The sequence below is a fragment of the Talpa europaea genome, assembly GCF_964194135.1.
Source record: "Talpa europaea genome assembly, chromosome: 16".
In the NCBI taxonomy this organism is placed as follows: Eukaryota; Metazoa; Chordata; class Mammalia; order Eulipotyphla; family Talpidae; genus Talpa; species Talpa europaea.
The window spans coordinates 50,865,144-50,891,049 of NC_140084.1; the positions used below are offsets into that span (position 1 = coordinate 50,865,144).

A 25,906-nucleotide genomic window follows, 5' to 3' on the forward strand; every position below is an offset into this window, starting at 1 on the left:
GGCATCGGAGGAGCTGGCGGGCCCTGGGGAGGGGGAGGCTGGACTGGGATGAAGGTGGGGTGTGAACTGAGGAGGGGGTCTGGGATGGGGGGGTGGGGAGCGGGAGGACCTGAGCCAGTGGGGCCAGGCTGATGGGGGTGGGGCCGAGAGGGTCCGGATGGGGGAGTTTAGGGGTAAGTGGGTGGTGGTCTGGGCCCCGGGCCTGAGGAGCAGCGGGCTGTGGGGGTCCGGACATGCCCCAGCCCTGGGAGACACCCACCCAGCAGGCCCTGGGCAGGCAGCCCTGGGCCTGAGAGTCAGTCCCTGCAGGCTGCCAGTGGGGTCTCCCCCCAGTGCATTTGGCACGCTCCCCATGGCACGCTCCCCCAAGCAACGTGGGTCCCTGCAGCAGCAGGCCTCCCCCAGCAGGCGACTGTTAGGCTCCCCAATGGCCAGGCAGCATCTTCCTGGACGTTGTCAGAGCGGCAGACCCACTGCCTGGCCTCTGACCTCCCCACTCCTCCGGGACCTCGGTCTCCGCTGCCCGAGTGTGCGCCCCGGGAACACCTTGGCAGTCCAGTCTGTCTGTCTGCCTCTCGGAAGACTCCAGGCTCACAGAGAGGCCTGGGTTGATGGGGCTGGAGGCTGGGGCAGCCATCCCCATCTGCGAGGGGCCAGCAGGATGCGGTCCCCGAGAGCAGGGGATGCCCCTCCGGGTGCTGGCCTGGCCCATGGTGCCCGGCACCCCACCCCCACTGCCCAGCACCAGCCCTCTGCAGACAGACACTACACAAGTGGAGGGGTTGTGAGCAGAGCCATTTATGGGGGGAGGAGGGAGGTGTGGCCAGGTGAGACCAGGTACGGCAGGTGAGGTTGCGGCAGCTGCACATCTGGGTCAGGTCCTGACAGATGGGGCTTTGGGTCCGTCTGCGGGGGAGAGGGAGGGTTAGCAAGGCTCAGGACCCCTCCCTGACTTGGGGAGGGCAGGGGAATGGGGCTCTTTCTCCGGCTCCAGCCCCAACACACCCGCTTGCACACGCGTTCCCTTGACCTCCATCTCCCCATTGGCAGGGCTGCACAGGGGGCTTGCCCTCGCTGGAATCAGGGGTGCAAGAGGGGGGAGAGGCGCAGAAAGAGCGACTGGGGGCACAGAGACCCTGAGACAGACACGTGGAGTGAGGAGCCGGTGAGGAAAGCCCCAGCACAGGACGGGCGTGCTCTGCCAGGCGCTGCCGCCAGCCCACCCGCTCAGCTGTCCGCCCCGCACGTCCCCAAGTCGTCCATCGGGCAGCCGTGGTCACCGACGGAGAGGGGAGCCAGAGCCGGGACCACGGGTCCTTGTGTTAAAGGTCAAGTCCTCTGTCCTCCTGGTGTCTCCCTCCCCATCACGGGCGAGCCCCACGCCGGGGAGGCCCAGCCGAGGCAGGCTTCGGCGACACGTGAGGGCGTCCCAGGGGACTGTCATGTAGGCGGTCACTTCTGCGTGGCCTGCCCACGCGCCCGGCTGCGGCTGCTCTCCCGAGCACAGAGCGGGGCACCCATGCGCTCACCCTGACGGGGGGGCAGTGGTAGCTGGTGGTGGTCCTGCCACGTGGCAGGAAAGCCCCTTCGTCACAGAGACCAGTGTCTCCGGACAGCTGAGTTTAAGGGGAACCCCACGTGAGATGCGGAGCTTGTCTCACGCCCCTCCACGGCGCCTGTTCATGCTCCCAACAGCCAGCCCGTCCTCTCATCCCGTCAGCCCCCAGACCACGCGTCCGTCCAGACACCGCCCCTCACCTGTCCACTACCCTCCCTCCCAACACCCCCTACACTGACCCGAAACTACCCAGCCAGCAGCCCCGGCACATGCACCCTGTTTGTCCGTCTGTCCACCCAGTACTTCTTCCATCATCTATTCACCCATCTGTTTACCCACCATCCGCCAACAAATCCGCCCCACCTTCCACCCACTCACCTGTCCCCCCATCCATCTATCCACAGCTCCCCTGTCCATCCGTCCACCCATCCACTCACTCCCCTGTCAGTCAGTCAGTCCACCCACCCACTCACCTCCCCCCCAGCCACCTTTGGCCACCCGAGCCCACTCTCTGCTAAGCGCACAGGCCCCAGCCCAAGGGCTCCCGGGGGTGCAAGAGACGCTAGCAGCACGCACAGAGCCACAGATGGAGACAGCAGCAGTGACCGGGGAACTCAGACAAGGGGGAGACCCAGAAAAAGCAGCGGGGTCAGAGGTAGGACACCCCAGAAGTTTCCTGGGGGCAGGACAGCCCGCAAGGGCACTGCCCTTGCCGGGCCAGCTGACTCAGCTGCCGCTTCAGGGCTCCTCTCCAGGGGCAGAGTCTACGCCTCTCCCCAGCGGCCGCGGCCCCTGCGGGGCCCGCGGCTCCCCTCCCTGGGCCACCTGGTCCCGCGTCTGTCCCCATTGTGTGTCTCCGTCCAGCGTCCCCGCCTCCCCACTCCCATCTCTCGGGTCTCCCCTCTTCCCTGCCTCGCCCCCCCCCCCGCCCCCCGCACGTCGCGCCTCCCCCAGGCCGCCTCCCGCCCCGGCCCTCACCGGCGCTCACTCGGGGCCCGCGGCCGCCCCGGTCCCGGCCTCGAGGGTGGCGAGCTGCAGGCGCACGCGGCGGGAGCCGGCGGCCGGCGGCGGGGACACGCGGACGGCGCGGCGCGCCCCGCGGGAGCCGGGCGGGGCGCGCGGGCCGGCGGCCGGGGCGGGCGCGGACCAGCGGCGGGACAGCTTGCGCGCCAGGCGGGCGAGCGCCGAGGGCCGCAGGCCGTAGTCGCGCTCCAGCTCCTGGCGCGAGATCTCGATGTTGCCGGTGTACCAGAGGATCCAGCCCAGCAGGCTCAGGAAGACGAGCAGCGCGCCCGAGTAGATGAGCAGGTCGCCGAAGTCGCGGCCGCGCACCTGCAGCTGCGCGAAGACCCCGGTCAGCAGCGCCGCCATGCCCGCCACGTCCAGCGCCACGGCCAGCAGCAGCGCCACCCGGCAGCGCCCCAGGCCCGACGCCGGCCCCGGCGCGCCCGCGGGCGGGGACGGGGCGCCCGGCGCGGGCCCCTGCGCGGCGCACACCGCGGGCAGCACCGGCGCCGCCGCCATGGCCCTGCTCCGCGGCCGCCGGCTGAGGGCGCGTTCCGGGGTGCGGCCGCCGGGGCGGGGTCAGGGGACGGCGCCAGGTACGCCGGGCCCCAGTACCTGGGCCCAGCCCGGCTCGAGGGCGCCCCGGGCACGGTGTCCCCGCCGGGATGGCCCCCAGAGGCCGCGCTGGGGGCGGCGGTCGGCTCCCAGAGAAGGGGGGCCCGGACCCCCGCCTTCCGCAGCCTCTCTGGGGGCAGCACGGCGGGCACGCTGGGGCGCTCAGGCGCTGCCTCGCCGGGCCTCACGAGCGCCGCGCTCGGCACCGGGCCCAGGGCGCCAGGGCAGCTCTGCGCGCAGACCCCGGCAGCCGGGGCGCGGGTCCTGCTGGGGTCCCGCCCGGCCTCCGCCCCGCCCCGAAGGGGCCCTCCCTCCAGCTCGGCAGCTTAGACCCGGGGGCAGCGGGGGCAGCGCCCCCCCAGCTCCCGGGACGTAGGGGGGAGCCAGGGGCGCAGCCACGACCCAGACCAGGCCTCCGCCCCGGGAGTTCCCACGCCAGCCCCAGTCCGGGCGCCTGGGAGGGGACAGGGCCCGGCCGGGCGCGAGCCGGGGAGGCCGGCCAGGGGGTCGCGCAGGCCGGGCGCGGCCCCCAGGTGACCCGACGGCAGCGGGGCAGCGCGCGAAGCCCAGCCGGCGGGACTCGGGCGCCGAGGGCGGCGCCCCGGAGGGAACTCGGCGCTTTCCAGGCAACTCTCCTCGCGCCGCAGCCCGGCCTGGGCGCGCGTCCGGGGCCCCGCCGCCCCCCCGGGTCCGAACAGTCCCGTTCACGCTTCCCGGACCTGCAGCGGGTCTCGGGGCCGGGTGGGGCGGGCCCGGCCGCGGATACCCACGGCGGGCGGGGGCGGCGGGGGCGCGGGCCCCCGACGAGCGCGTCCGGAGCTCTCCGAGGACGCGCGAGGGCGCTCCTGGGCCGGCCGGGGGGGCCGGGGGGCTCGGGGGGGCCGGGAGGGGGCGCGCAAGTGCCGGAGACGCGGGGCGGCGGTCGGAGCCGCGGCGCCCCCGCGCTCAAGCGCCCCGCGAGCGCTCGCGGGCGGCCGCCGGCGCCCAGGGCCGGCCGCTCGGGGCCCCGGGGGGGCCGCTCCCGGCGGCGGCGGAAGTGCCGGCGCCCCAGACGCCGCGGCGGGCGGAAGCGGAAGCGCGCGCGGGCATTAAAGGCGGCGCCCCGCCCCCCCGGCCCTTTCCGCCTCCGGCCGCGCGAGAGGAGGTGAGCTCGCCGCGTGGCCCCGGCCCCGCCGGCCCCCGCCGGCCCCCGCCGGCCCCCGCCGGCCCCCGCCGGCCCCCGCCGGCCCCCGCCGGCCCCCGCCCGGCCCCCGCCGGCCCCCGCCGGCCCCCACCCCCGCCCGGCCCCCCCGGCGCCCCCCCCCGGCGCCCGGGGTGCCCGCGCCCCCCCCGGCGCCCGCCGCGCGTGACAGCCCGCGTGTCCCGCAGCCGCCGCCATGTCCGCGCACCTGCAGTGGATGGTCGTCCGCAACTGCTCCAGCTTCCTCATCAAGAGGAACAAGCAGACCTACAGCACCGTAAGGGGCGCCCCGGCGGGGGGGCGTCGCGGGCGGGGGGGCGCCCCGGGCGGGGGGGGCCCCGGGGGCCCCGGCCGGCCGGCCGGCCTGCCCCGGCCTCACCGGCCTCCCCTGCCCAGGAGCCCAACAACCTCAAGGCCCGCAACTCCTTCCGCTACAACGGGCTGATCCACCGCAAGACGGTGGGCGTGGAGCCGGCGGCCGACGGCAAGGGCGTGGTGGTCGTCATGAAGCGCCGAGCCGGTGAGCGCCCGGGGCTGGGGGCACCGCCGCCGGCCCGGGAGGGGCTGGGGAGGCCCCCGTCTTCGTGCCAGGCTGAAGAGCTGGGGCCGCTGACCCCCCTCCCCGTGGACAGCCAGGCCCTGGCCGGCGGGCTCTGAGGCCCCGGCTGCCCGCCCGCCGCCCCGCCGAGGTGCCTGCGCGCTGGGGGGCGGCCTTTCCGCCCGGCAGCCGGGGATGTGAGCAGGACGCGGAGCTGGGGTGGGGGCTTCTGGGGACCTCTGGGGTGCGAGCACTCAGGCTTGACCAGCGGCTTCCTGCAGGAGAAAGGGGTGTTTGTCTTGTAGTCCAGAACACGGTGCGCCCCTCCCTTCCCTCCCCAGTTCCCCCCGCAGCTCCTTCCAGCCTCCCTGTTGCCCGGTGTCAGCACTGGAGGCGGTCGGTGACTCTCAGTGACTGCTCACCTGAGGGTCACACTGGAGGGGCAGCCTAGGGGCGCGGGGCTCTCACCCACGGTGGGTGACCCGGCTTCCGGACCCCACTGCCGGGAACCCCCGCCCTGCCAGGCCCAACCCTCACCCCCTTCTGCTGTGAGCGTGGGAAGCCCTCACCACCTTGGGGCAGGGCTGGCCGTCCTGGCCTCGCCCCTGCAGGGCAGGAGGCCGTGCCCTTGTGTCTCGGACCCCCGCTGCAGTCCCGACTCCCCCTGACCTCGGGGACCACCCGCCTCCCACCAGGCCAGCGGAAGCCGGCCACCTCCTACGTGCGCACCACCATCAATAAGAACGCGCGGGCCACGCTCAGCAGCATCCGCCACATGATCCGCAAGAACAAGTACCGGCCTGACCTGCGCATGGTGTGTAGGGGGGCGCAGGAGGGGCTGGGGCGCGGGGCAGGGCGAGTCCACATGGGGGAGACTGAGCTGCCTCGCCCCCCTAGGCCGCCATCCGCAGGGCCAGCGCCATCCTGCGCAGCCAGAAGCCGGTGATGGTGAAGAGGAAGAGGACCCGCCCCACCAAGAGCTCCTGAGCAGCCCCCCAGCAATAAAGGTGTCCCCTGACTCCACCACCTCGCCTGCGCGCCTCTGTGGTGGCCAGTCGGCCTGACCGGGCTCCCGGCCATTGGGCCGCCCAGGCTGGAGCTCCAGGGTGGGGGGCAGTTCCTAGACTTACCCCCCAGACCGCAACCGGACCCACAGATGAACGTCCTGCCGACAGCTGGAGGGGGGCAGAGGGGCTGAAGCAAGCCTTACCCAACCCAGGCTGTGTATCCCGGGTCTGCACCCTGGCCTGCGACCCAGGCCCTGTCCTGTCCGGGAGCTTCCAGGTGCACCCCGGCCCCATTCAGGGGGTGGCGTGAAGGAGTCTGCGCAGGCATGTAGTCTGTCTCCTTGCTCCTGCCCTGGGCGCCCCTCATCCTCGGGGGCTGGGCCACGGATCCAGGGGGCTCCCCTCACCTACATCAGCGCGGGCAGAGCCCTCTGCCGGCTCAGGCCTGCATCGTCCTTCCCTTCTGCTCCCCTGGCTGGTGGCAGTGCTGCTGCCCCACACCGTCCCCTGCCCGTCGCTGTTCTCAGCCCTCTGGAGTCTCCGTGGCCCTGGCCTGCGACAGCCTGTCGGCTCCTTGTGGGAATGGGGTGGATGGACAGCGTCGTAGCCACGTTGTCGGCGTGTGTGGGTGAGCGGTGGCCCCAGCTATCATACACTGCTGTGTCACACAACGGGGCGCCCCACGCCCCAGCTGAAGCAGGACGCGCCACTGGGGCGGGCACCACGTCACAGCCCCCGGAGCCTTCTGCAGCTCCCTGGGTGTTGGTCACCTCTCTGGGCTCTGCCCTGTATCCCTCCATGCTGGGGTAAGGGGGGGGGTGTCCCAGCGGAACTAAGCTCGGGCCTTGGCGCTAGGCTGGGAGCCATGGCTGGTGTCCTCTCCCCTGTGGGGTCCTATCCCCTCAGGACCGCCCCACCCACCTCGGTTTGCTGCACCCACTGACATCCTCCACTGTCCCCACATCTGCTCAGTCTGCTCATCCTGGAGCCGCAGGGCTGGGGGGTTTGGGGAGCAGCCTAGAGCCTGGCTGCCTGCCTATAGGTGCCCCAGCTGAGCCTCTGAAGCACCTGGCTTGGGGGGGGTGTTGTGGGGCTGGCACCTGGGGTGGGAGGAGGCGCTGGCGGGTGTAGCCTGGGGAGGTGACTGCGCGGTCAGCCTTCTGAGCTGTGGCCTGTTGGCGAGGACCGTGGAAATTGCATAAACCAGGAAAATAACATTGTGGTTTACAAACAAAGGGACCGCAGACTTCCAGACGTCACAGCAGCACCCCCAGGGAGGGGTGGCAGCAGCTCGGCCTGGCAGGGTCCCGGGGGCCATGGCTGCACACCCCGCCTCCCCATGCCTCAATTTCCCCATAGTCCCAACGTCTGCACCGTGGAGGGTGTTTGGGGGGCGAGTATAGGCCCGACTACAGCTTGGCCAGGAGCGGTCCCTGAGCCGAGCTCAGGGACTCGGGCACTCGTGGCCGGGCTGCTCACTCGGGGCTGGAGGGGCTCCCACCCGGTCGTCAGGCTCCCTGCCGGCCGGCCTTGTGCCTCCTGGGCGGCTCCCTGGTTAGAGAATGTTGGCTCATGAGCCATCTTGACCGTGTGGGCCCCAGGCATGGCAGCTGCTTCCTGGCGGAGGCTGCATCTGGGCCACCCAGAGCTCTTGACAGCACCCCGCGGGAGGGAGTCTGGGGGCGCTGAGGCGCCCTTGTCCAGCCCCACTGCCCCCTCGTGTGGAGTGAAGCCAGCTTCTTGCAAGGCCTGTCCTGGGAAGCGATTGGGGCCGGCAGCGGGGCCACGCACCTCCAAGGCTGCTGGCGCCCTGGGCAAGGGCCCAGGTCGTCTCCTGAGGGTGGGCTCCACGGGACCTCCAACCCGCACTGGCCGTGGCTTTGGGCCTTGGCGCCCCAGCACCTGTAGGTGGGGAAGGGCCTGCCTTGGCTGGTGCCTCTGCACTTGCTGTGGTACCCGTGCTGCCCAACCGCCAGGTGCAGGCCAGTGCTCCTGGGGAGCCAAGTGGCCCAGGGGTGCTGGCAGCAGGAGCCCCCCGACCTGGGTGTGTTCATGAGGTCCCATGGCCACAGTCCATAGCAAAGCAGTAGCCACGGGGGAGGGTGTGTACAGCCTGGCCAGGCAGGACCGGGAGTGGCCGGATCCACGGAAGCAAGGTGCCGCTAACAGGCAGGCCGTGTGGGCTCGCTGCTGCGTGGAGTTTTCCAGAAGGGTACGCGGGAGCTTGGTCACTCGGCCCCTGGCAGAGGCTGGGTGTTGGGGAGCCGTTCACGGTGGGCTCTGTCACCTTTGGAAAGAAGACTGGTGAGGTCTGCGCCTTGGGAAGGGGCCCCTGCCAGGGGCCTATCCCTAACCCTTCCTGGTGCCGGTCTACCGGCCCTACTGGCCTTCCAGGCGCATTGCTGTCAGCGCGACCGCCTGCGCAAGGCAGGTTCTACGAGCCGTAGGGCCCAGAGCCGTACGCCTGGCGTCGGAGGTTGGTCTGTGCCAGTCCCTGGCGAGCGGCTTCCTGTTTTTAAAATCCTGAAACGGGGCCTCCCCAGTGGCGCAGGGGGTTGAGCGCCACGCTGTGAAGCTGTCCACAGCCTCTGCAACGCGGGTTCGATTCCCTGCCGGCCAGGGAGATTACCATGGCGCGGCAGACATCTCCGTTGCGCCCGCTACTCCCCTCCGCAGTGTTTCTGCCCTGCCTGTTCTGCTCCCCGCTCTGTCTCTGGTGAGTCCTCTTGCCCTCCCGTGCCCCCGGTCTCTCCCCACCCAAGTCTTGTATTAAAAAAAACAAACAAACCCTGAAATAGGGCCAGCAGCAGAGAGGTGCACGAAACACGCTCATGCTCTGAAAGCAGCAGGCAACCAAGCAGCGTCCCTGGGACCCATGGCCAAGTGGGGGTACAGGGCAGCCCCGCCTGGGCCCCAGGTGCCGACCCCCGGCTCTTGGAAACAGTTGCTTTCAGTTCAGCACCGGTGCGTGCCCTTAGCAGTGCGTCGTTCCTGGTCTGACGCGTGCGGAGGCGGCTGCCCAGTGAATCCCTCCCGGGGGCCGGGGCGCCTGGCCTTGGTGGTGAACAGCGTCTCTCCCTGGCCGTACAGTGCTCACTGCAGACACGTCACCTCCGATTTCAATTGTGTCTTGTTCATCATTTGCCTCTGAAAAACGCTGTGGATTTTTGTGATTTTGTAACTCACCACTTGGCTGTTTCTTTACTGCTGCTAATAATTTTTTTTTAATATGTGATTTATTTTTTTTATTTATTTAATTTTCTAGAGGCATGTCTTATTTATTATTTATTATTTGTTTGTTTGTTTGGTTTATACATGCACTGGGTACAGTCAGAAGCGCGGGAGGGTGAGAGAATTCACCAGAGCCAGAGCGGGGAGCAGAGCAGGCAGAAGGACCGAAGGACACTGCTGAGGGGAGCAGCGGGCGGCAGGAGAGGTCTGCGCGCCATGTGGGACCCTCCTCCGGTGGCCGGGGAGCAGCCGGGGATCGAACCGGCGCCACAGAGGCCGCAGGTAGCTTCGCAACCCAGCGCTCAACCGCTGCGCCACGGGGGAGGCCCTTTAATATGTGATTTAAAAAATTTTTTTATGTATACAGGAGCTGGAGTGTAGGCCAGAGGTATGGAGGGTGAGAGGACTCCCCAGAGACAGAGTGGGGAGCAGGATGGCGGTTCCACTGAAACACACTGCTGACGGGAGCAGCGGGGAGACAGGAAAGGCCTGCTGCGCCATGTGGGTAGCATATGGGGGATCAAACTCATGCTGCAGTTGCTGGCAATAGCTTGACAGCGCTGAGGCTCAACACCTGCCCCACCAGGGAAGGCCCTGTACATAAAATTATTTTGGGGTGCAGTCACTGCACGAGACTAGGCAGCAGTGGGCAGAGCTGGTCAGAAGCAGTGTTGGCAGCTGTGGATTGAGATGTGCCCGAGGTGGTCAGGGGTCAACTTAAAATTGCAGGACCTGAAGGTCCCTCCTAGCTGGCCCCTGTCCCCTCCCCCACCTGAGCCTGGTCATCCCACGGGCTTGCCAAGGCCTGCCCGAGCCCAGAGGGTGGACCGGGGGCACAGGCACCTCTGGGGAGGGGAGCCCACCTGCCAGGTGCCTGCCTTCCAGCCTAAGGCGGGCTGGTCATGGGCACTAAGCTGTCCAGGCCACACACCTACCAGGGCATTGGGGCAGCAAGCTCTGGTTGGCACACCTGGCTGGCACTGCCATCACGGGCCTTCAGCTTGCTTCAAGTCCACTATGTGCACTGACCACACCCCTCACCCACATCCAACACTGTGTCCCGGCAACCACCAGGTGAGGAGTCAGGCTGCCCACACTTTGGGGCCAAGGGTGAGAAGCCAAGCCGACCCCCTTCTCTAGCTGCCCCTCCCCTCCCCCAGCACATGGGGGGGAGCCCCAGTGACTTCATCACCCCTCAGGCTGGCCTCACTGGCCAGCCAGCGGGTGGAGGGAGGGAGCCGCCCCTGCACCCAGTCAAGGGCCCATGAACTGCAGGTAGGGTGCAGGGTTGCGGCACAGGCAGCGACCCCATGCCCACTGTCCAGGGAGCCAGCCGCTGCCCAGCCCAGCCCAGCAGTCGGGAGGTGGGCGTGCCCCGGGGTGACTGGCCTCCCTCCAGGAGCAGGCTCTGCAGGGGTGTGGGGGAACTGCCATGGGGCAGACCGCAGGGTGGAGCACAGGCAGGGGCTCTGGACTGGGGGCCAGTGGGCAAAGGCACGGAGCTGCTTTTCGACTTTATTTAGAAAAACACATCCAGGCCCCAGTGCCCAAGCCCTCCCCCCAGCCATAATTTAAATAACTTAGAGACAGCGGGGCGGGTGGGCGCGGGATACAGCACCCCTACAGCCGCCGCAGCGCCCGCTTCTTGTCTGTCTTTTTCTTGGCCGCCAGCTTCTTGTCACGCTCGCCTGCGTGCTTCTTGGCCATGGGGCCCTCGGCCCCTGCCAGGCCGCCGAGGGCCATGGGGTCAGTGGAGGCGGCGGCCCCGCCGGCTGGGGCCCGGCTGGCCTCGGCTCTGGCACCGCTGGGCCCGCCGGCGCCGCCGTGGATCTCGGTGAGCAGGCGGGCGCGGGCCGCATACTCCTCGTAGTTCTCCAGGAGCAAGCGGCCGGCCTCCTCGTTGAGGGCGGACTCGGGGTTCGGGTGGATCAGCAGGCACTTGATGGTCTGCGGGGAGAGTGGATCAGGCTGGGCGCCCACCAAGGGCCCACCAGCCTCGACGCCCTCCCCCCACGCCCAAGGCCCCACAGGCCTGGACGGGGCAGGAGGGACTTGCCCAGGTCACTCGGGAGCCAGGGGACAGCTTAGGAAGCCCCACTCGGGCCTGCTGGGCACCCGTGCTGAGGTGCAACTGGACTCGAGATGTGGTCACAGCTCTGGCCTGCTAGGCCAGGTGTAACTACGAGGCTGGGGCCTGAGGATGCCCAGTGCTCCTCCCCAGCCACTGTTGCTGACCGGCCAACCACAGCTGAGGACATGGGCTGCCCCGGGAAGCGGCCCGACCTCTGGAATGACGCACCCACCTCTAGTGTCAGGGCTCGGGAGCCCAGTGAGGTCCTGGGCGTTTACCTGCAGCCTCACCTCCCCACGCCTCAATCCCCAGTCCGGCCTGCTACCTGCCCCAAGAGCTTTTTAAACAATCACTCTTGGAATTTTTTCCCTTAAGCTACAAAAGAAGCAGACACTCCACAGGCCGGGGCGCAGCCGAACCCCAGAGGAACAAGGCTGAGGGCAGTTTCGGCCTCCCCAAGCCAATGGGCAATTAACGACGTGTCCCAACGACACCAGTGTCCTGACACCCGGGCTGGCAAAGAGTCGACGGAACCATCCTGCAAGCACAGCAGCGCCAGGATCACTATAAGCCAACAAGCGGTGTGCTTCAGAGCAGCGACTTCAACCGTCTCGGAGAACAGTACCTGCCTGAGCAGCCTCAAGCACCCCCACCGGTCAGAGGACCGTCCACTGCCTGACCTCCACCTGCAGCCTGGGTGCATGGCCCAGGCAGGCTAAAAACGTGGGAAGCTGTACCGCTGCCTGGCAGCCCCAGCCACTGCACAGGTTGTCAGGCCCCGGGCGGTGGAGGGGAGGGCCCACTCACCAGCAGCACGTGCCGGATGCCCAGCTCCGCAGTCCAGTCCCTCTTGAGCACATTGACGCAGATCTCACCGTTGGCGCCCACGTTTGGATGGAAGATTTTGGTCAGGAAGTAGCCCTTGGGCGGGGAGGCTGGGAAGTCCTTCCCCAGCAGGAGCTTCATGCGGAACAGGCCCCCAGCATAGGGGGTGCCCTCTGTGGGGAGAGGAGGGTCGGAGGGCTGACTCTGGGGGCTGTCATGGGATGCCCCATCCCTGCCTGCCATGAGGGCTGTGTCACTGAGCACCCACTGGCACCTGCCCTTCTCGCCGAGGAACCCAGAAACAGTGAGGGGCAAAACGATGGTATGCAGCCCACCTCACACCCCTCTCCACTGCCCACGCAGACCCCGCTGACCTCACGTCAGCTCCTGTGTCCACTCCACCGGGACCAGCTGAAGTCCAACGGGGCTATCTCCCTGCTCTGCTGATGCCAGGAACCAGTGGCCTCACACCCTCCACCCACACCTCTCCCTGCGCCACAGCAGGCCCTGTCTCCCCACCAGCACATTGACGGCCTCAGGGCTGACCCCAAAGAGCAGGGGCCCATCACCTCAAGGGTCACCCAGCCCCCCAGCCCAGCTCCTGGCTAGCTCCCTCGCCAGCTGGCAGACTGCCGGGTCCCCAATGGGGAACGGGACAGCTGTGCACCGGGCCCAAGGGCGGTCATGCTGCCCCCACCCTGCTAGCCGACATGAAAGTGTCGCAGTCGCCTGGGGCTTCCTGCCCGCAAGCCTGGGGAGGGGGCGTGTCTGGCCTGCCCTCCACGGGGCACCCCCACCGCCCTGCTTGGGGATGGCACTTCCCTTTCCAGCAGGAAAGATGCGGGCACCCAGGGCCCTGCTCGAACACTCACCAGGGCCCTCGATGGTGACCTGCAGGTCGGTGAGATCCTCCTCGTTGGGGAAGACCTTGATGCCGTCGGGCGGGTCGGCCGTCAGCGTCGTCACCTCCTTGTACACCAGGCGGATGATGTGGGGGGGCAGGTTCTCCACGTTGGAGTTCTGGCCACAGACAGGGGATGGGCGATGAGCAGAGAGGGGGGCCGCCCCAGGCCGAGAGGTGCCCTGGCCGGGGGACACCTGACGCTGCGGCCCCTGCTCGCCCCCACCCCGGTCCCGGCAGCCCCCGGCTCATCTCCCACTGGAAAGGCGGAGACCGCGGGTGCGTGCGGAGGTACCGACGGCTCCGGAGCCCCAGGGACGCCGGCGGGCGCGCAGCCCACCCCGGCCCCCTGCCCGCGTCCCCTGGGAAGGCCCCCTCGAGAGCCGGGTCGGCGCGGGGATGGCGGCGGGAAGTTCCTGCCCCGGGAACACCCCCGGGCGGGTCCCGAAGGCCGGCGCCTCGCAGGACCGCCCGCGCCCGCCGCCCGCCCCCAGGGAGGCCGCCGAGCCCACCGGAGCCGCCCCCGGGCGCTGAGGCCGCGGAGCGCGGCTGCCGAGACCCCGCCTCCTCCGCCGCCGGGCCGCCCCCGGCCGCTCCTCCTGGCCAGGCCGCCGCGCTCACCATGACTGCGGCCGGCCGGGGCGGGCCCCCCGGACCCCTTCCCGCGCTCCTCGGGCCGCCGACCCCTGCCGCCGCGGCCCTGGCGAGGCCCGGGCGACCTCGCTCCGCTCCCCGCAGCTCCGACGCCCGCCGCGCAACCGCGCCCTCCGCTCCGCCCGCCCCGGGTGTCCGGCCGCACTGAGCCGGCGGCGCGCGCATCGCGCCGCTTTTATATGGGCCTGTAGGCCCCGCCTCCCGCCGCCCCGGAGCGCTGCGGCTCGACCCGTGACGTCAGCGCGCACGTTCATCGGCGTTCGACGCGCCCGTCCCCCCGCCCGGGAGCCGGGGCCGAAGCGGAAAATGGTGAGGAGAAGTACGCGCGGAGGCTCACCCGACGGGAACGCGCGGGGAGGGAAGACTCCCTCCGGGGAACCCAGGGGCTGAGGACGGGCCGTAGAAAGGAGGAAGCCGCGAGAAGCGACACGACCGCTGATTGGGCCGTTTGAATCCGACGCCGCCACGGCCTGGCGTACGCGCGCGCTCCCTGACGCACAGGAAACCGCGCACGCGACTAACGGTTGGCCCCGCAGCCCGGGCGGGGCGACGGGAGGCGGGACTCGGGCGTGGAGGGGGGGGTAAACGGATGATGGAAGGTGCTCCGGCCAATAGCGACGCGCCGTGGTAGGCTGGGGTCACGAGACTCTCACCGGCCAATCCCTGCTGGGAGGGAGCGCGGGCGGGCGGGATGAAGGGGCGGGAAGGGATTGCCGGGGGCCAATGGGCGCCCCGTGCAGCGTGAAAGACGCCGCTGGCTGCCAATAAAATGCGTTTGCTTTTGTGTATGCAGATGAGGTGCCGCCAGCGCCCCTTCCTCAGCCGGCGGAGGGGGTGGGCGCCGGGCTCGCTCGAGGCGCCATTTTGTGCCGGGAATGGCCTCTGCTGTGTTCGTCGAGGTTCGAAGACCCCCGAGCGTGACGAAGACTCGGCCGCCTGGCCCCGGCCGGCCTCTGACACTGTAGCCCCGTCCCCGCACGTGGGGATGACGCCCTGCCCCCCGCCGGCCCCGCCCCCCGCGGAAGCGCCCGGGCCGTGGCCAGCTCCTGCCCCCCCCCCCCGCGGCCTCGTCGTGCGCGTTGCCCCTGAAGCCCCGACGGTGCCGTGCCCGGCCCGATCCGCGCCCTGGACGGCCGCTCTGGCCCGCTGGCCCCGGCCCTTCCCGCCCGCCTCGCGGCGCGTGCGGCCTCGGCTTCGGGAACGTGCCGGGAGGGCGAGGGTGGGCCCGGGGAGCCCCGACCCGAGCTGCCGCCCTCCCTGCGGCGCAGGGCGCCCGGAACAGCGTGGGGGCGTCGCGTCGCCCAGCGGGGCAGGTTGTCGTGTCCGCTGCCCGCCCCGCCGCCCCTGCCGTCGGGGAAGTCGGACCCGCTTTCCCGAGGGAGGAGCCCGAGGCCATCTGCCTCCCGTGCGCTCTGCTGTGGAGGACCCTGGCCCGCATGGCCTGAGACCCGCCCTTTGGGGCGCACACCCGGCAGTGCCCGGGGGGACGGGATTTCCTTGGCTTTGCCCCTGTCCTCGCCCAGGCCCGTGCCCCGGCCATGTCCAGTCCGCCTAAGTGCTGCCGTCACCGGATCGTCCTCTGCGAGCGCCCAGTACTTGGCCTCTGACTTGCTTCACTGCTTGTTCTTGCAAACTCCCCGTTTTGCTGAAAGGGGTGGGGTTTCCTTGGCGACGCTGAGTGGCACATCCCCCTTCCCGCTGGGGCACAGGGTCTGCCAGGCAGCCTGCCCTCTCGCAGGGCCCAGGGCGGCCCCTGAAGTGCTACTTCCCCCTGGGGGAACACGCCTGGGGGGCGGGAGTAGTGGGGGGCCGGAGGTTGCTGGGTTGGGCGTACTTCCTGCTGCCCTGAGGGCAATGCCTGAATGGAGGGACCCCTGCTGCAGCTCCTGCCAACTGTGATCCCCCCGAAACACGCTGAGGACCTAACCTCCAGGAGCTGGGACGTAGCCCTAACTGGAAACAGGGTCTTTGCAGGTGGAGTCCTGGGGTGGGCCCCAATCCCAGTCGCGTGTCCTTGGGAGCAAAGGAGAGAGCTACCGACAGGTCCAGGCCAGGAGCCGGGGTTGTCACCCCCAGCAAGGCCTCGGGAGCAGCGAGCTCTGGCTGTCCCAGACGCCACCTCTAGGCCGTGGCCACCACAGCCCCACTGCTGGCCCATAGGGTTTGCCCGGTATGGGTCCTCAGATGCCGGCTGGACATGCTCCCCTGCCCAAGCCCAGGGCAGGCTTTAGGAGGAACAGGTCATAGGGCCTCACCCCAGCCCAACTCCTCGCTTGGGGCAGGCGGCTGGGATTGGGGCCTCTGTGCAGCCCCTCAGATGTCCCTCTTGGCCCAGGGCGCCCCAGGGACACGGAGGGGGGTGCAGAGACCCGTCCCTTCCCCACTGTCACCTTGAGGCCGAGCCAGGAAAACATCTGTTTATTCCAAAAAATACCACAGGCAGCTGGCCTGCTGGCCTCCCAGGGCCTGGCAGCCGGGGGGACGGGTCTCTGCTGGGGCTGCCCGGCTCCCGCACTGCCCTCCCGCGCCAGAGGGCCGTCTCTTGCGCGCTTAAGGGGCGGGAGGACTCGCGTGAGGCCCAGCTCCAGGAGCGGGCGGCCTGGGCCTGGTCTCCCCTCAGACCTCTCCCCTCTATGGCTTATTTGAGATAAGAGGTCAGGCCCCGGCCAGGCAGCCTGCGCCTGAGTGAGTGGGGAGGGCGTGAGCCTGGAGCCCAGGCCAGGACAGGGCAGGGGGCGTACAAAAGCTGCAAGGCCCCAGCGCCCCGGGTCGGGGTGGAGGGAGTCGAGTGCCCCAGTGGGGCAGGGTGCAGGGGAGAGGGGTCTGGGGCAGGCGGGTGCTCAAGGGGACCCTGTCCTGGGGAGCCACACTCCGCCTGAAGGGCCCCTGGCGCGGTGCCCTGGAGGGCCAGGGCTGGGAGCCCCGAGGCTACAAGCATGGAGGTGAAAGGCCAGCGCTGGGGCCCGGACAGTAGTGGCGCGTCCCCTCGTGTGGTGGGGCAGAGGGGCAGCTGCCTGCCCCAGGCCCCTGACAAGAAGGGGTAAGCGGGTGTGCAGTGTGGGGGAAAAAGGGGGGACGGCCCAAAGGGGGGAGAAGAGGCCCCCCACCCCGCCCTGGGGGCAGGGAGGAGGGCGCGTAGCCCTTTAAGAGTGAGGGGGTGGCCGCCCCCCGCGACATGGCTATGTACAGAGGGCTTGGGGTCGCGTAGTGCGGTGGTGATGGGGAGCCCCGAGAAGGGCGCCCGGCCGGGCTGTGGCGCTGTGTCCAAGCCAGCGGGGGTTCTGCTCTGTGGCGGGGCAGCGGGTGACCGTGTGGAGCGGCCTCCGGCCTCCGGTCCCCGGGGGCGAGCAGAGGGCAGCGAGCTGCCGGGCCCGGAGGCCGCGCCTGGGGGGCTGGTGCAGGTGCAGGCGGTGGCGTCATCAAGCAGGGCCGGAGCTGGGGTGCACAGCCCCGCTCTACTCCACGGGAGGGGCCTGGCGGGCATGTGCTGGCCTCGGAACAGCTGCAGGTGCGCGGCCTGCGACAGCGACCGCCCGGCCTGGCCGGGTCCTGGAGGGCGGGTCGTCCGGGGGAGGTGGGCCGGGAGGCGGTGCCCCCTGGCTCTCGGGACGCGGGAGGGCGGGCCGGAGACATCGTGGCTGAGGTGGGCCTGGCACGCGCGGCTGTGCGTGGGGCGACACCGCGCGGGGGGCTCTGGGCAGTGGTGGCGTCCGGGGTGCTCGTGGATCCCAGTGGGGTGTCCCCGTTGGCCACAGTGGATTCTGGAAGGGGCGGTGCCGCCGGCGGGAGCCCGGACACATGGCAGCGTGGCGGGGCCTGGAAGACGGCGGCGCCGCTGGTCATGGGCGCCCTGGCGCCGCGGAGTCGGGAGGAGGCGACCGCGGGGGCACGGGCTCGGGAGGGCCGGGCAGCGGTGCCTCCGCAGGCGGGGGCGCGGGGCCGCAGGCGCAGTGTGGTCACCAGCGTGGACCCCCCCAGATTCCCCCAGCAGAGGGGACTCTTGACAGGCGGTGACGTCTCCATCAGGGCCACGTGGGGCTCTGCCCACTCAGGAGGCCCGGGGCTGCGGGGGCGGGGGCTGGCCAGGGCACTCCCCAGTCACTTTCCCTGCAGGCCCGGCCGCGGCCAGGGAGATGGCTTCGTGGCAGGCGTCTTCTCGGGTGAGGAGGCGGGAAGGGCGTTCTTTCCGGGGGACCCTGAGGAGGCCCTCGGGGCGAGGTGGCGTCACGAGCGAGACTGCAGCGTGACGTGGGGAGGGGTCTGTCGCGGGACAGCCCTGGACAGGTGCGGTCACCGTGGCGGGCCACAGGCACCGTGTCCGCGCGGCACGCGCCGGGAGCCCCTTCCTCTGCGGTGACGTCATGGGAAGGAGGCCGCGGGGGAGGGGCGGGGAGGGCGCCCACCCGCCTGCGCCCGCCGGAGGCTCTGTCTGACGGCGACGAGCGCTCGCCCCAGTGGGGCCCTGGGGGCCGCCGGGGGCCGGCCTCAGACAGTCACCTCGTTCTTGCTGGCGGTGCGCAGGTGCTGGGGCAGGTGGTGGCCGGGGATGAACTGCAGCTGCTCCAGCGTGCCCTGGCGCTGGAAGGGCGGCCTGCGGGCCAGCGTGCCCCCCCCACCGGCGTCGGCCATCCAGGCGGGCTGCGGGGAGCCGTGCAGGCCGTGGTGGTGGTGCGCGTGCAGGCCGGGCGGTGGCGGCAGCCCGTGCAGCGGCGTGGGGGGCCCCCCGGGCCCCAGCAGCAGGTTGGAGTGGGAGGCGGCCAGGCCGGCGCGCCCGGCGGGCTCGGGGGGCAGCGCAGGGCTGCGCGGGGGCGACAGCAGGTGCTCGCGGCTCTGGCGCAGGGCCTCGGGCGAGGACAGCAGCAGGTGCTCCTGCGACACCAGGCGCGCGCGCGGCAGCGTGAACTCGTAGCGCCCGCGGCCCCCGTCGCCCAGCAGGTGCTCCTGGGACATGACCCGCCGCGGGTTGGGTGCAGGCGCCAGGCCCAGCTCCTCGGGCCCCCCCCAGCCCTCCAGGCGGTAGCCGCCGGTGCCGGGGCGCCGCAGCGCGTGCAGGGGCAGCGTCCCGCGGGGCAGCTCCAGGTGCCGGCGCTTCAGGTACGCCTCGTCCAGGTCCTTCTCCGCTGCGGGAGGGGAGGGCGGAGGGTCACGCGGGCGAGCTGGCCGCCCCTGCTTCCCCCACAGCCCACCCGCCATGCTGCGCTGGAGCGCGTCAGCAGCCTGGGTGAGGACGGCCCATCCCAGGTCCCCGGGCCCTGCCCGAGGCGGCGGTGGGCTCCCTGCTGAGGGAAGCGCGGCCCAGCCTGGCTGGGGAGCTGAGCCGCTGCTCTGGGAGGCGCTGTCTCTGCCTTCACGCCAGGCCCGTCTCTGGGCCTGGGGAGAGCCGGCGGCCGTGACGCAGGTGAGGGCCCCGCCGGGCCTGGACGGCGGGCAGCAGCAGGGGCCAGCCTGCCGGCTCTTGTCCCAGTGTGTGTTGTCGGAGCAGCCCCAGCAGGGAGACCGACCCCAGGTGTGTCTAGGTCCCCACCCAAAGGCCTGCGGGGGCCCGGGGCTTGCCCTGCTCTCGGGGTGTGTGGAGAGTCCCCAGCAAGGCGTCTGCGAGCCTGCCTGTAGCTTCACGTCTCCTGGCGAGGGCGTGAAAGCGTCTCTTACTCAGCGGCTCGGTGAAAGCGTCTGACTGTGGCCCGGCGGCTGGGGAGGGACGTGTCCAGCCAGGGTCACCGGCATGGTTGGGGGGGGCTGTCGCTGCTTGGAGCCCGCGGGAGTCTGTCTGGGCCTCTGCTGGGGTCGGGGGGCACATCCTTTCCTGCTGGGAGTCCCCAGGCCAGGCCCGGCCTCGTGGGGGTCTGTGAGCCCAGGTCCCGGGTCCGCACCCCTGCTCCGTGCCGCGCAGTTGTTCTGTCTGCCCGCGCTGTGGCTCTGCCGCTGTCGCCGCGAGTGCCGCTGACAGCCGGGCCGGGGGCCTGCCCTTGCACTTAAGAGGCAAACTCCAGGTCAGCCCGGGCCAACTCCGTGACCGCGGGACTCTGGGACATGTTGGACACAGCCCGGGGGAGGAGCGAGGCCTCCGGCCGCCTTGGGGCCACTGTCCACGGTCCTGAACCGAGGCCCTGCCCGGCCCCACCGCCCGCCCGCCCCGCTCTCCCTCCGGGGACTCACCCAGCCTCTTGAGCGAGGAGTAGCGGTTGAGCTCAGACTTCACGGCCGCCTCGTAGGACGGCGGCAGGTGTGAGAGGTTGTGGAAGGACCGCGAGCAGGACAGCGTGGAGTAGTGCAGCGAGGGGCTGGGGGGCGGCACGGCCCGCCAGTCTGGGCAGGGACAGGACTGAGGTCAGCCAGCTCCCCCGACCTGGGGGTCCAGCCCCCTGAACCCAGAGGTTCAGGCCGCCGACCTCCTCCCTCGGAACCGGGGGTCCAGCCCCCAGCCCCTGTGAGGCGTTAGAGACACGTGGCCCCAGCCGGGCAGCGGGGCTCCCTGGTGGGGAGCAGGCAGGGCGGGGCTGCCCTCGTGCCCTCTCGCGACCCACGGCAGACACAGCCGCTTTCCACTTCCGGTGTCCGAATGCGGACACCCCGGCCCTGGGGCGGCTCGCTCAGCCATGAGGACCAGGCTGGCCGGCCTCACCCACCGACCCCCAGGCCCTGGCGCAGGCTCCCGGTGGGGGCCCATGGTCCACCGGCGCCCGGCCTTCCCCAGCGTGGCGGCGCGGTGCTGGGGGCTGCTGACATCCAGGCGCAGGTAGAGGTGCGGGTGGTCTGTGGGAGCGGCAAGGGAGGCGCCTCCCCGCCCTGGCCCTCCCGCTGGCCCCGAGGCCTGGTCTCGAGGAGCCCCGGCGCATCTCTGGGCCCCCGTGCTTGGCCCTGCCCGGCCCTGCCCCAGTCCCGCGTCGTCAAAGCAGGCCCGCCGTGCCACCCCTAGCGGGACAGCGTCTGAGCAGAGTGGGCGCTGGAGGCCTGGGACCTGACGCCTGCTGCCGCCTCCCCCTCCCGCGCCACCGGCCGTCTGGCACCTGGATGAGCAGCCCTGCCCCAGGCCCCCTGCTCTTGCTGAGGGGCTCTGCTCATTGCCCTGGTGTTTCCCCCTTTTTTTGCCTGAAGAACTCCTGCTCATCCCTCCAGGACCAGGTTAGTCTGTCTTCCTCACGCTACCCCAGCCCACCTCTGCTGCTCCGCTTCTGACCTCAGCTCAGGCCTTGCACTGTCCCGGACCATCCACCCCCCCTTCCACCCCTTGCTGTCTGCTCCCACCCTTCTCTGAACTCCTCCTCGGCTCTGCCTTGCCCTCAGGATGAGCCCTGGGCTCAGCCTCCAGAGGCTTCTGCCGCCCCACCTTCTCCCAGCCCCGACACGGTCTGCGCCAGCACCCGAGCTCCCCTGCCCTAAGGAAGCCCCCCTCCCGCACCCGGCCCCCCAGCTCTGTGGCTCCCCGTGACCCCCGGGCACCCTCCTCTGCCACGTGCCCAGAGTGCTGCCTCTGTGTCAGCGCTGCCCTCTGAGCGTGGGCGCAGGCTGCGGAGCCCTGGGGCGGGTGCTGCTGCGCTGCCGTCCAGGATGAGGAAACAGGCCACCCATGGGGGGGGGGGGCTGACGCTCGCGGCACACCAGGGTCATAGGTCTCGGCGTGTCTCTCGCGGGCCCTAAATTCTCTAGTCGGGGACTGGGAAGGGCCCCCTGGGTAGCCGCGGCGTCAGAGGCTCACCTGTGTCCACTGGAGGGGGGGAGGTCCGAGTCCCCAGGAGTGCCCCCGGGGGGGGCGGGGCTGCAGGGGGAGAGGTCGCCCCGCGATGCACTCACCGAGGTTGGAGGGCTTGACGGTGTTGTAGAGGCTCTTGGGTGTCCTGGGCGGCATGCTGTCCGAGCCCCCGAGCCCTGGGGTCAGGGAGCTGCTCCGCGTCCTGTCGGGCCGGGCCCCAGGCCCTGTCTGATGCCGCAGGATGTCCACCAGAGCCCTGGGGGAGGGGGTGGGGAACGGTCGGGAGCGGCCGGCTGGGGCGGGGCGGGAACGGGGAGAAGCCAGGACTCTCACTAAGGCTCCCTGTGGGGCGCTGGGCTCTGGCATTTGGCTGCACCCCTTTCTCTCCGCTTGGCTGCTAACAGTGCCGCTTCCTGAGGTCCCCATCTGCCTTCCTGCGAAGCGCCTTCCCTGAGCAGCGGAGCCCCCGGGGTGCACCCCACACTTCAGAATCACCCTGATTCCTCTCCCTCTCCCCTTCGTGCCCGAGCGATCTTGCGGTCTCAGGCTCCAAAACAGAGCCCGAACCAGACGGGATCCCGCGCCCCCCTGCAGCCTCCTGCCAGGCCGGCCCCGCTGTGGCCGCACACAAGGCTCCCGCCCCTGCCGCCTGTCCCTGCGCCCCTGTGCCTGGGCTGCGGCTCCCGGGAGCTCAGCTGCCCCCTCCCGGCCTCTGCTGGCGGCCCTGGGCTCCCAGCCTGGTCTCTGCCTCCCAGCCGCGAGGCTCTGGGGCCTGCGGAGGGAGACCCCGCGGGCCGCAGACGCAGACGGGTGGGGAGGGCCTGCCCTGCGCCGGGGCTCCGGCAGCCGTCCTGGCAGGGGGGAAGAGCCCTGGCCCAGGGCCCCGCCGGCCGGCTAGGGAGGCAGGTTCATCGGGGCGGGGGCCTGGCCGCCGCGCCCTCCGCTCGGGAAGCAGCGAGCCCGAGTGGGGCCTGAGCCCGTTGCCACGGGTGCACCCGCGGGCGGCCGCGCGCCAGGCCCTCCCTGCCTCTGGCCTCTCCCTCGCCCCGCGCCCGCCCCGGGGCCCGCCCCCCGCCCCGGCCCCGCCCCGGGCTCCCTACCCGTCAGCCGGCGCGCTCACACACCTGGGCACGCTGATCTCCCGGTGCGCCCTGGGCGCCCGGGACGCCTTGCTGAAGGCCACCTTGGCGCCGACGCCCACAGCAAGGGCGAAGCTGATGACCCCGCACACCACGTAGGCCGTGCTGCCCCCGGGGCCCTCGCCCCCGCGCCCCCCGGCGCCCCCCGCCCGGCCGCCCTCCAGCCACCCGGCCTGGCCGGGCCCGAGCCCCCCGCCCGCGCCCCCGGCGCCCCCGGCGCCCCCGGCCAGCGGCGGCGGCGTGGTGGCCCAGCGGGGCGTGTCGTAGTTGGAGCAGGAGGCCTGCGCCAGGCGCATGTGGCGGTGCTCGCAGCAGAAGCGGTAGTGGCACGTGCCGCAGCAGAAGCGGTAGGAGCCGGTGCTGCAGTTGAAGGTGGCGTCGTACTGGCCCATCACGTCGTAGTAGCCGTGGCACAGCTCGGCCGGCGGCGGCGCCCGGGCCGCGGCGCCCGCCCCGCCCGCGCCGCCGCTCCGCGTGCCGTTGGCGCCCCCGCCCGCCGCGCCCCCGCCGCCCGCCAGCGCCCCGGTCAGGCGCCGCAGGTGCGCCAGCAGGGCGGGCAGCGGGCCGGGCGCGGCGCCCGTGGCGTTGGACGGGCGCGCCCCGGCCCGGTCGGCGGGGGCCAGGAGCAGGAGGGTCCCGAGCAGCAGGAGGGCCGGCATGGGGCGCGCTGGAGGCCGGCCGGGGCCGCCGGGCCGCGGGAGAGACGAGGCTGCAGCGGGTGGGGGAGGCCGGGCGGGGAAGGCAGGCGGGAGAGGCGGGGAGGGGGAGCACAGGGAACGGTGGTGGGCAGACGAGGGGCCGGAGGGGGGCCGCGAGGCGGGTGGCACAGCAGCAGCAGGGCATGGGCGGGACGGGGCAGAGGAGACCTCAGGGGGGGGCAGGGTGCAGGGGGAGCGCAGACACGGGTTGGGGGGGCCGTGGGGGCAGGGAGGCCATGACGGAGGACAGGTGTGGGGAGGGGGAGGGGAGAGAAGCGTGGGGGCGAGAGAGAAACCGGGTTAGGCTTGAGAGCTGGAGCACCAGACCGAGCAGTGGGAGCCCCTGGAGCCCCTGACTTTGGGGGTGCGCTCTGCCAGGGTGCTCCTGTGCTCTGAGGGGGTCAGGGGCTTTCACACCCCAGGAGGCACACGTCAGGCGCCCAGCTGAGCAGCAGTGCTCAGCCCCGCGGGGATTCCCTGAGCGCTCAGACCTCCCCAGTATTTAGGGCCCGCTCCCAGCACACACCCTGGTCTGCAGCGTCTCCATTCCCCGCTGGGCGCGGCGTGGGGGGTGGCCTCCTAGTCCCCCCGCACACACTGGGCCGGCTCTGAGCCCTGTGTGCCTCAGTTTCCCCAGCTGTCAGGTGGGATGGGGTGGCCACCCCTGCTGGTGGGCAGGAGGGACCGGTGTGGGTGGAGAGAGCGTGCAGCGCGGGGTTCCCTGAGATCCCACCCTGCCCAGGGAGGGGTGACTGCCGCAGTTCTGAGCCCAGGGGGCAGGGCTTCCCCCTTTTTCTTCAGAACAGGCCAGCCATGTTTGGGTCAGCTGACCTGCCAGGCCACCCCACAGAGCAACGGGGCAGTGGGGGGTGGGCTCCCCAGAACCCGCCAGGTGTGACGGGCCTGTACACCGCGCAGCTGGGGTCCCAGTGGCCACCCACGCCTGCCCCCACCGGAATGGGCATCCGGTGGCGGTGACTGCCCCCCACGTTTGCGGGTGCCCGGGGCCTGTCTCCGGGCTCACTCCAGGGCAGAGGCTGTGTGGAGGCCGGGCCGCCCCACAGAGCCCTCGGGTGCGGCTCAGAGCCAGATGTGGCGGGGGGTAAGCGAAGTCCCCGCGGCTGGGGGAGAAAGGGCCGCAGGACACACAGGCCTGCTCCGGGGCCGGCCAGCGGAGGCCAGTCCACGTCCTCCCTCCTTCCCCCTGCCCTAAGAGCCGCGGGGGCCAAGCTGTGACTGTGGAAGCAGGAGACGGGGGACGGTCAGTGGGGCCTCCCGCCTCCGCAGGGGCCGACTCCCCCTCCATTCCAGCTGGGCCCCTGCCCTGGGCCTGGCTCCCGCAGGCCCCCGGGGTGGGTAACGGCTGCTGAATGTGGCCTGCCTGCCCTGGATGCCGGGCCGCTGGGGGCTCCCCGGAAGTCAGCTGGAAACCCTGCCAGCCCCAAGTGGCACACACGTCCCATCCATCAGGGGCCCCAAAAAGAGCCGGTCGAGCGTCCATCCCGATCGGCCGCGGTGGGGTCCAGCCCCGGGGAAGACGAGGCTTCGAGCCAGCCTCCGTGGGAGCGCGGACACGGCAGGGAGGCAGCCATTCCTCGTGTCCCCGGGGCCAGCCGGGGCAGGGAGCACGGACCCAGGGAGGGCCGCGCAGGGTGGGGTGTCCTTTTGGGGTGATGGCGATGGCCGGCGACATTCTAAATATAACCAGTACCGCTGAGCTGCAGCTTCCAGGCGGTCAAGTGGGCGTTTTTGCGCGTGTTTTACCGCAATGAGAAGCAGGAGCCAGGGGTAGAGGGCCCAGCCGCCCCCGGCTCAGGACCCCCAGCTGCTGGCCCTGGACAGGCCCCCGCGCCCTCCCGCCCCCTCCCTGCTCGACCCCCGCCCGCGAGGCCACGGGCGGCCTCCGTCCCCGGCGCCTAGGGCTCTGCCCGCGCTGGGTCGGGGGCATCCCCGCGCTCCCGGGTTGAGGGGGGCTGGCCAGGGCACTGGCCGCCATTTGCCCAAGTCCCACTCTGGCCCCAGGAGGTGCCGGCAGGAAATCCGCTGCCTTGAACGCTGCCCGCCCCCCAGCAGCGTGGGCTGACGCAGCGCACCCCCTCCCGCCAGTCGCTGGCGTTCAGGAGGGAGCCCCCGCCCCGCCAGACGGGCCCTGCCCCTGTGGACACCCCCACCCTCCCGACTCCTGGGGGGAGGCCCCGTGGCCCTCGGGCCGCACACCGCGTGCTCCCAGCGTGCCCCGCGGCCACAAGCCGCGCCCCCGGGCGCCCCGGCGCCCCCTCGCCCGCGAACGCACTCCCCTCCTCCCGGAGAGGGGTCCCCCGCCGCCCCCCAGGCCCCGGCTCAGGTGGGCACAGACGCTGGAGGAGGCCCTCGTGGAGGGTCGTGCGCGGCCCTGGTGGTGCCTGGGCTCCTGGGGAGCCCCCAGCCCCCCTGTGCCCCCTCCCCCCCAGCTGGGCAGGGCGCGGCTGGCTGGGCTGAGGGGGTTGTCTCCTGCCGGGGCAGGGGTGACGGCGGAGGGGGGCTCAGGGAGGGGGACATTCTCAGCTGGGGCGCGGAGGGGCGCAGTGGCCAGAGGGGGAGCAGCGAGGCGACAGGTCCCGCGCGAGGACGCGGGCTGCGGGGCTCAGACGCCCGGGCCCAGAGCGGCCGGACGCGGGGCGCCGGGGAGACCCAGGGGCCGGACGCCGGGCCGGCAGGGGCCTCCGTGGGGCGGCCGAGGGCGTTCGTGCCCCGCGAGGGGGCCGGGGCAGGGCTCGCGGGGTGCGGAGCAAAGGGCGGGGCCCCGGAGAGTCGG

General features: G+C 71.4%; 4 protein-coding genes across 5 annotated transcripts; 1 reads left to right on the plus strand and 3 right to left on the minus strand.

Annotated features, from left to right (window-relative positions):
* Positions 1–781: 781 nt before the first annotated feature.
* On the minus strand, positions 782–3,584 carry TMEM238 (transmembrane protein 238). The gene is made up of 2 exons (XM_084257731.1): positions 2,537–3,584; positions 782–906 (listed from the first exon to the last, which is right to left on the minus strand). Exon 1 carries the CDS (start codon positions 3,080–3,082, stop codon positions 2,543–2,545), a length of 540 nt encoding a protein of 179 aa, XP_084113857.1. The 5' UTR covers positions 3,083–3,584; the 3' UTR covers positions 782–906; positions 2,537–2,542.
* A 724-nt stretch (positions 3,585–4,308) lies between these two features.
* Positions 4,309–5,919, plus strand: RPL28 (ribosomal protein L28). Its single transcript, XM_084257950.1, has 5 exons — positions 4,309–4,322; positions 4,547–4,635; positions 4,755–4,878; positions 5,592–5,710; positions 5,794–5,919. Exons 2-5 carry the CDS (start codon positions 4,555–4,557, stop codon positions 5,881–5,883), a joined length of 414 nt encoding a protein of 137 aa, XP_084114076.1. The 5' UTR covers positions 4,309–4,322; positions 4,547–4,554; the 3' UTR covers positions 5,884–5,919.
* Positions 5,920–10,699: 4,780 nt separating this feature from the next.
* Positions 10,700–13,769, minus strand: UBE2S (ubiquitin conjugating enzyme E2 S). Its single transcript, XM_084256774.1, has 4 exons — positions 13,553–13,769; positions 12,903–13,050; positions 12,013–12,203; positions 10,700–11,081 (listed from the first exon to the last, which is right to left on the minus strand). Exons 1-4 carry the CDS (start codon positions 13,748–13,750, stop codon positions 10,755–10,757), a joined length of 864 nt encoding a protein of 287 aa, XP_084112900.1. The 5' UTR covers positions 13,751–13,769; the 3' UTR covers positions 10,700–10,754.
* Positions 13,770–18,070: 4,301 nt separating this feature from the next.
* Positions 18,071–23,073, minus strand: SHISA7 (shisa family member 7; the record flags this gene model as incomplete). Of its 2 annotated transcripts, XM_084257493.1 has the most annotated exons (5): positions 18,071–18,705; positions 19,742–19,891; positions 20,276–20,338; positions 21,377–21,531; positions 22,400–23,073. In XM_084257493.1, 5 exons carry the CDS (start codon positions 23,071–23,073, stop codon positions 18,071–18,073), a joined length of 1,677 nt encoding a protein of 558 aa, XP_084113619.1. The 2 variants fall into 2 exon arrangements, with proteins under 2 accessions (XP_084113619.1, XP_084113620.1); XM_084257494.1 differs by lacking the exon at positions 20,276–20,338.
* Positions 23,074–25,906: the final 2,833 nt, after the last annotated feature.

Excerpts from the sequence above, each read along its gene's own strand:
- TMEM238 (XM_084257731.1), bottom strand. The coding sequence starts at position 3,082 with ATGGCGGCGGCGCCGGTGCTGCCCGCGGTGTGCGCCGCGCAGGGGCCC.
- RPL28 (XM_084257950.1), top strand. The coding sequence starts at position 4,555 with ATGTCCGCGCACCTGCAGTGGATGGTCGTCCGCAACTGCTCCAGCTTC. Across the intron at positions 4,636-4,754 it reads ACAAGCAGACCTACAGCACC|GAGCCCAACAACCTCAAGGC; the intron begins GTAAGGGGCGCC and ends TCCCCTGCCCAG. Across the intron at positions 5,711-5,793 it reads ACCGGCCTGACCTGCGCATG|GCCGCCATCCGCAGGGCCAG; the intron begins GTGTGTAGGGGG and ends TCGCCCCCCTAG.
- UBE2S (XM_084256774.1), bottom strand. The coding sequence starts at position 13,750 with ATGCGCGCGCCGCCGGCTCAGTGCGGCCGGACACCCGGGGCGGGCGGA. Across the intron at positions 13,051-13,552 it reads CCCGGCCGGCCGCAGTCATG|AACTCCAACGTGGAGAACCT; the intron begins GTGAGCGCGGCG and ends GTCTGTGGCCAG. Across the intron at positions 12,204-12,902 it reads GGTCACCATCGAGGGCCCTG|AGGGCACCCCCTATGCTGGG; the intron begins GTGAGTGTTCGA and ends CTCTCCCCACAG.